The 7865-nt window shown below is 50.2% G+C and overlaps 1 protein-coding gene across 1 annotated transcript in view; it reads right to left on the bottom strand.

The window, feature by feature from the left end:
* Positions 1-812: 812 nt before the first annotated feature.
* The window catches only part of PTPN9 (protein tyrosine phosphatase, non-receptor type 9), a 35423-nt gene continuing 28370 nt past the window's right edge, over positions 813-7865 (bottom strand). Inside the window, exons 13-16 of the mRNA XM_025210553.1 lie at positions 5634-5712; positions 4639-4789; positions 3747-3954; positions 813-2944 (exon numbers count right to left, since the gene is read on the bottom strand). Of these exons, the coding sequence (XP_025066338.1) occupies positions 2730-2944; positions 3747-3954; positions 4639-4789; positions 5634-5712 (653 nt within the window). The 3' untranslated portion in view covers positions 813-2729. The remainder of the gene's footprint in view (positions 2945-3746; positions 3955-4638; positions 4790-5633; positions 5713-7865) is intronic.

Here is a 7865-nt window from a genome sequence, read left to right as displayed (position 1 = left end):
TTTAACTGGGATTGTTTCTTGTTGGCAGTAGCCCCAACTCATGGGCCTTACAAGGGATCATCCACACAAGTACTGCACACACAAGAAGCAGAGTCTAACAATGCATAATGAATGCACTTCTAACCAACAAGAGCTACCTGCATTTCCTTCACTGACATCAGAACAGCCATGCATGAAGTGCTTGCATTCAGTTTGAGGCCTAATGAGAAGCTCTTCTCTCACCAAAGCTCTCCAACATCTAAGCTGGCACCCCCTGAGAGTCTGATCCTGCCTCCACTGAACTAATGGAAAGCATACCTACTGCCTAGGAAATGATCTGCTTGGAGGCTCAGAAGCGGAAAGGGATCTTGGAGTCCTAGCGGACTCCAAGATGAACATGAGTCGTCAGTGTGATGAAGCCATCAGAAAAGCTAATGGCACTATCATGCATCAGCAGATGCATGACAAACAGAACCAAGGAGGTGATACTTCCCCTCTATCGGGCACTGGTCAGACCACAGTTGGAGTACTGCGTGCAATTTTGGCACCGCACTTCAAGAGGGATGTGGATAACCTGGAGAGGGTCCAGAGAAGGGCCACTCATATGGTTAAGGGCTTGCAGGCCAAGCCCTATAAGAAGAGACTAGGGCACCTGGACCTCTTCAGCCTCCGCAAGAGAAGGTTGAGAGGCGACCTTGTGGCTGCCTATAAGTTCATCACGGGGGCACAGAAGGGAATTGGTGAGGCTTTACTCACCAAGGTGCCCCTGGGGGTTACAAGAAATAATGGCCACAAGCTAGCAGAGAGCAGATTTAGACTAGACATCACATCTGGCTGGAGTCATCTGAACCCAGCACTCTTTCCTGCCTACGCAGGGGGTCAGACTTGATGATCTATTAAGGTCCCTTCCGACCCTAACATCTATGAATCTATGACTCCCAATTACATCATTGCCTACTGGAGACGAAGCCAGTATTTGGTCTAAATGGGGGCACTGGGCCCATGATGTTAACCCCCCTCCTCCTCCTCCTCCTGTTGTCGTCCACAGTCCCCTTCTCAACCTCCTCCCTCTGTTCCCAAACTGCTACTTCAATGAAGCTAAGAGCACTGGTCATCTGTAGGTGTATTTATATGTCAATACAAAAACTGCATCACCATACAAGAGCAAATAGGAACATTTATAGTTATTTCTGGCTCTGATCAAGTTCATGTTAAATACAAAACCAAAAAAAACCCCAAAACAAAACAAAAAAAGATTGTAAAAATAAGAATATACACATTCAAAGAGCTCATTACAGTATAAAATTACTGAGGTCCACTCAGCTGCCAGCCTCACCTCCTGGGGCGGGGAAGAGGGGGGCATGATAGATAGAGATCCCAACAGCACCTTAAGAAGGCTGGGGTGGGACATGGGCTCAGCACTGATCCCTGACAGACTGGGTGCTGTGTGGAGGAAGGGGACACCAGCTACTCTGAGGTTTCTGATTTCCCTACCTTCAGATGGTTTTGGCTTTTGCTTGGCGCTAGGAGCTGCCACCACTCGCCCCGGTGAAGTATGGCCAAGACGGGTGGGACTCTAGAAAAGCACAAACTCCAACTACAGAATATTACTGCCATCAAGGAAAGCCCGGTAGTTCTGACAGCAGCTTGCACCCTCTGCCCTGCAGCACTTCGTACCAACTGGCCTCCCTGGAAGCAGGGGGGAGCCTGTCCCAGGGCAGCAACATCCTTTTGTCACGGGGAAATCTGCAATGCCCTGCTCCTGGGAAAACTGGCCCACCCCTCTGAACCAAAGCAAGACAGGCAAGGGGAAGAGAGAGCAGTTACACAATAGCAAGACAGGTCATGTTAAGCAATCCCTAAGAGCCTCTGGGAAGAAGGATGTGCCATGTGGCCCTGGCAGCATCTCACCAGCTCACAGGAGTGCTAATTCCCTGCACAGCACCAGTCCAACAAGAACATGCTGGTATGATATGCACCCTGCTCTGTACACCAGTGTGCATGGTTCCTGGCGAGTGCCTGCATCCCTAAAGTTGTGTCCAAGGAGTGAAAGGAAAGGAAAGAGCCAGTAACATCGTTGCACTGTTACCACTGCAAGGCTATCACTCGTCACTCGAGATCACAGCAGTGAGACAACATTACAAGACTGAGCCCTGTGAGCTGCTAAAGACAGGCGCGCTCATATATATGTATCTATATAATACGTATGTAGGATAGACCCGAACACATCAAGGTTATATTATATACACACATACATACATACAGACACTCACGCTTAGTGGCAGGTAAGACTGAAGTACATGCCTTTTCTAAACCCTAGGCAAGGGTGGTACTGGAAATGGTTTCTAGGATGGATATTCAAGTCAAGCCCTCTCTATGGGCATTTCAGGTGGTCCCATGGAAAAAAAATAAAGACACCAAGGTGAGAAGTAAATCTTCTTCCCACTCCTCTCTAGTTACCCCTGGCAAGTGGCAGCCACGATTTGGTTTTAATAAGGCACAGTTCAATGGCAGGTGCTAAACTTTAGAAACATGAGCTGCTAGTCAGTGGCTACTCTGAGACGGGTTATAACCAGCTAGCCAAAGAAAGGTCAACAACGGGAGCCTTACAACAAAGGAGTCTGTCTCAGCATCACTGATGGTTGCAACCCAAAGGCTCCGCTGAATTTGGACTAGTCATGAGGAAGGTGGGCTGATCGTGATTGACAGAGCCAGTCCTTGCCATCAGGGGTGGGGGCCCCTTGTCCCGATTAGCTCTTCTCCTGGCCTGTTCGCGTGTGGTTGGAGGGCAGCAGACCCTCGCGCTGAGCATGCTCGATGATGGACGTGTAGCAGAAATAGTACTGCTCAGGGGTCTGGATGCTGAAGGCTCTTTGCGTTCTCATCCGCATCACTGTCTGGTGTACGTTCAGTGTGCCCACGTCCTGGAGCTGCGAGAGGCAGATGTCCAGTGCGCAGAACGTACCTGGGGGTGGAAACAACCAGCTATTCCAGCCAAATGTCTCCCATGCATTATCAGGAATGGCTACCACCCCAGGGCACTGCACCACAGGACTTCTGGGCTTCCAGTGACAGTCAAGCCTAGGTGCCTTAAAAACATCTGCACCACTGAGGAGACTTCCTGCTTGTCTTCCACCCATTAGCCCAGAGTTCCTGCAAGGAGGAGGAATTTGTCCTTGGAGGACAGGTGGGGACATAAGGCTCTGGGACGATGTATACGACCATCATCTACACTGCATCAACCTGCCCAGGAGCCACATCCCAGGAGCGTCCCCAGATAGGGGGTTAATGTGTACATCAGGACCACAACAGTAGTGCTGCCTTGCCTTAAATGATCCAGGTTCAGCTCCTAACTCTGCTCTCTGAATCCCAGCACTTGGGATGGGTACAGGACCATGGCTTCCTCAGGGAGAAAAGTAACCTCATATCCTTGGCCATGATTCCTCCTGGCTCCTTAAGAATCAGGTCTGACCATGCCTGGAGGGAATCACAATCAGACTCAGAGTACAAGCAACCCCATGGACAGGAACCAAGGTGGATCTCAAAGAGAACGGGGCAGGGGATGCAAGGATTCCTGGTGGGGGGTCTGGAGAGCCTCCACAGAGAGTATGGGAGGAACTGAGACACTTGGATCTGAGACACTTCCTTGGGGTCCCCTGGGACAACAGCAGCATGCACCTCCACTCCCCTCATTTAGGTGGAACCCGCCCCCCTACCCCCACACACACACACACAATCAGTTTGTTTCCAGAATCAGAGACAATTACCTGTACGGCCAATGCCAGCACTGCAGTGGACCACTATTGGTGGTCCTCCTGGGTGACCTTTGAAACGTGGCCCCAGGGCACTGACTGCAACCCTCTGCTGCTGCTTCACAGCTCCCAGGAAGTCGATGAGAGTGGCAGCTGATGAGGGGACGCCATAGTCCGGCCAACTCAAGTACTGGAAATGAGACACCAGGCGCCGCTCTCTGTTCTGTGTGAGAAAGCTTCACTGTCAGTGCTTCCAGCTGACAGGCCTGTTCCACCTCTGTCCCCGGGGGAGACTCCGTCATGGAGGAACTCCACACTCCCGCTTTTGTGTCCCCAGGCACCAGACAGTCCATGCAAGCACACCAGCATGGACCCACCCCCAGCCAGCTCTATCCCAGCCTACCAGGGTCTCCTTCATTTCTCTACGCTCCCACCCCTTCCTTCTACCACCAACACTTCCCTCCCTTTGTTTCTCCTGTCACACACAGTGCTCCCACAGGTCTTCCCCTTCCTAGTGATTAGGAAGCCACTAATAAATACCATGTAGTCACATGGTAGCCTCCACTCCACTGACAGCCCAGACATATTGCTTCTCCAGGCTACTGTAGTTGCTTCAGCATGGATTCAAACCCAGATGTCCTGGTAGATGCCAACCCACGCCATCTGCCTTCCTCTTCTGCAGAAATGAGAATCTCTCTCTCCTGCTACACCAGGCAACACACCTGGGATTCACTGATCCAAGCCACGCTTTACATGTGGCAATGAGGACACTCTGCCTGCCCATTCCTAGCTCCATGCCACTGGGAAGATGGCAACCTAGCTATTTCTTCCTACGCTGAAGTCATAGGCAGCACAGGAATATTGCCCTGCTCACTTTTTCCACCGCAGGACTGGGGTGGATAGTTACCTCGGTATTATAGATTTCCAGAACGGTTTTCTTGTAATGATTCAGGTTTTCTACCCCAAGGTTGGTGACAGTGAGAGTCCCATAGCACACTCGGAAGTCTTTCTCCAGGGGCCAATATTGGCCACACTTCTTCCTGTTTCCCTCCTCCAGCCTGTAATACACCAGATAGAGAGAGGAGAAGGGGGCAAGAGGTTCTTCCTCTGCTCCTCACAGAGGGAGAGAAGTAGATCATTCCATCCCAGCCTTGTCACCTACTGGCTTCTATGGGAGCTGGACCATAAACACAGAGCCGAGCACACACCTTGAATCTGCACTCAGAAGGAAGGTGCTATGCTGCATGCATACCCCAGTTATTAGTAGAAAAGGAAGGAAATGAGAGAGCCAAAGAGAGGGCATCTTCCCCTGCACCAGGACTGCGGCGGGGTGGGCAAGGAGGGCATGGTGAGCTCATGGACTGAAGAGACTGCTATGTTAGATTATTAGGCAACTCAAAGCATCTTCCAGTAGTGGGTGGCCAATTTTACAGATGGGGAAACAGGCATGGAAGTTAAGCCACTTGGGTTAAGCCCAAGGTTAAAGAAGCCTATTTTGGAAGTGGGAAATAGGATCCCAAGTACCTTACAAGCCTCCCAGTGCAGACACACAGTTTGTTTTGCTTTTTTGCATTCATACAATACATACAAGAATTACGGCCATCCTCAAAATGCAACCACGTCTGAGGTAGAATGGGATGGCTGCTTCAACAGTGCATGCCACCACTACAAAACAAGCTAGGGCAGAAAATGAAGAAAATGATAGTGTCACATCTAGTGTTGTGAATTAAAACCACAAGAGGTGGAATTTAATAAAACCAAACGTGGTTACCTCAGCTGAACTTTAGCCTGCACAACAGCAGTAACGTGTTTTGTAACACAGCAACATGGGATTTAAAGCATCCACAAAACCTCAGTTCTGTATCTCAACCAAGAGAGTAACTGAGCCGAATGCACACTCACCTGGTTGTCATGACAATCACCAGAACATTTTGCTCCCAAACCATGCGCCAGAAGTCGCAATAGGTGTTTTCCAGGGGTCCTGAAGCGACAGAACACACGTATAAGGACACAGGCAGGAGGGGCCAGTGACTTCAGAGAAATCCCATCCAATATCCTGCTGGTGCAGGTGATCTGGGACGCTGTTTACCTAGATTACTGCCCCGATGCTCTCCACCTGCCTTGGCAGAAGATTCCAAGTTGATTCCAATACTTTCCATTGGGCAACATGGATGTGTGGTGGCAATTACAAACCTAGTATTGCTCCATCCAGCTGTTGGCCTCAAAATGCTACCTGGAGCTTACAAAGGCTTTAGCTCCAAGTGCGCACACAAAATGCTCTAGGACAGGGGTTCTCAATCCCTGGGCTGCAGTGGGTCAGCTGCTGGTCTGCAGCACAGTCAGCTGCCGGACCAGAAGAGAGCATGGAACAGCGAACTGCAGTCCCCCAGAGCCTGGTAGAGAGGCCGCGTCTCCTTCTGCAGGGTCTGTGGCAGCGCAGGGTTTGGCCCACCCCCCTGCCTGTGGGTGGGGGTAGCTTTGTCTGTCTGCCGGCTGGAAATTCCAGCCATGGTCAGCTGTGGCTGCTGGGCTGTGGTTTGCCGGGCCGCGGCATAAAAACTTTGAGAACCCCGGCTCTAGGATATACCATTGCCCAGCACTGAGAGATGGTTCATTAGTGGGTAGATGGTGATATTGCTTCCCTTCTCCCAACCACATGGCAGTTACTCTGACTAGCCAGAGGGCCCAGTAACACAGATGCAGAATGCAGCTGGACTATGGGGGAAGTGAGGAGGTAAGACCCACAGTAAATGCTACACTTACACCTCAAAGGCCAAATGGGATACAAGCTAAGGGTTTAAAATGGCTGACAAGTTTCCAGCCAGCTGTTAACATGTCTGCCATCTCTGAAGTGCATTTTTTTGGTCTTGCTGAACAGCTGACAAGTTGAAACACACGTCTTGAGAGAAAAAGTGGATGTACCCATCTTAGGGAGACCTGCCTAAGATACGTCTCCCTTAGTGGCACTGCCATATTTTGGTGACATGGAAAAGTTACATGTTTTCAAAATGTCTGAGCACAGGACAAGGCATGGATGAATCAAATGCAACCAGAATATTCCTTCCAGTCTCACTTTGGAATGACTAAAGCCCCAGCAAGTTCCTACTGATGGAAAGTCAGGGAGATGCCTACTTAAAACTTCCTCAGAAGATCCCCCTGGGCTGCTCCCCTCCTTGAGATACCAGAGTGTCTCTCTCCGAATTGGATGAGCAGCCTTGGAAACATACTGGAAATGCATGATGATACTCTACAACCCACAGAGAACACAACGCAGTTGAGCACACACCCTTTGAAGAAACAAGGTAGGTGGTGCCATGAAGAGGGAGCCTGTAGTTATCAGTCACTGGAGAAAGCACCTGCCTTAGCCAAGATGCTTGTTTCCAAACAGCCCCAGGATACTGGATAAAAAGTTAAGTTGCCATGCACTCTTGTGCCTAAAAGGAGGAGGGAAATATTTGCCATGTTTAATGGAAGGCTGCATTTCAAATACAGTACCATTCCCTGATGGCACAGCCCAAGAATGCTTGCTTTCCACAAGCGCTGAGCACCCCTGACTCCCACTGGCTTGAGCAGGAACAGCAGCTGTTCAATATTTTTTAACATTGTTGCTGAGATCAGTCTCTGACTTCCTGCCAAGCTGCATGTCCTCCAGCCCCAGGGTCCTTCCCATTCCTTCTTGCTTCAGGACTCTGCCCTAGCCCTCTGGGCCTGGAACAAGCAAGTGGGGATGTTTGGTCACTGCTGGGCCGTGATGCTCCTCCATTCTATGGAAGTCACATAGCACCCAAAAGCTGTACATACATTAACGAGTTCACCCACGTAGCACCCAGTTGTAAGGAGATAGTCAGGGAACTGTAGAGACAAGGAACAAATAGCCCCACAGGGTCACAGAAAAGTAGGACTGGAAAGGGACCTCACAAGGTCACCAATCCAGCCCCCTGCTCAAGGCAGGGCCATCCCTGATTAAAGCAGAGAGGCACAGTGATTCATCCAAAGCAATTCCACTGCTTCCCTGACTAGGAAGAACCTCATCTTATCCAAAAAATCAGTGGGCATTTCTCCATTCACATCAAGGGACTTCTCACTGAGCTTTTTCTGTATGTTCAACTTCTGCCCACTTCTGTGTGGCCCTTC

The sequence above is a fragment of the Alligator sinensis genome, unplaced genomic scaffold (genome assembly GCF_000455745.1).
Source record: "Alligator sinensis unplaced genomic scaffold, ASM45574v1 scaffold311_1, whole genome shotgun sequence".
NCBI lineage: Eukaryota > Metazoa > Chordata > Crocodylia > Alligatoridae > Alligator > Alligator sinensis.
The sequence above is the reverse complement of the archived record's forward strand: the minus strand, read 5'-3'. Positions and strand labels throughout refer to the sequence as shown.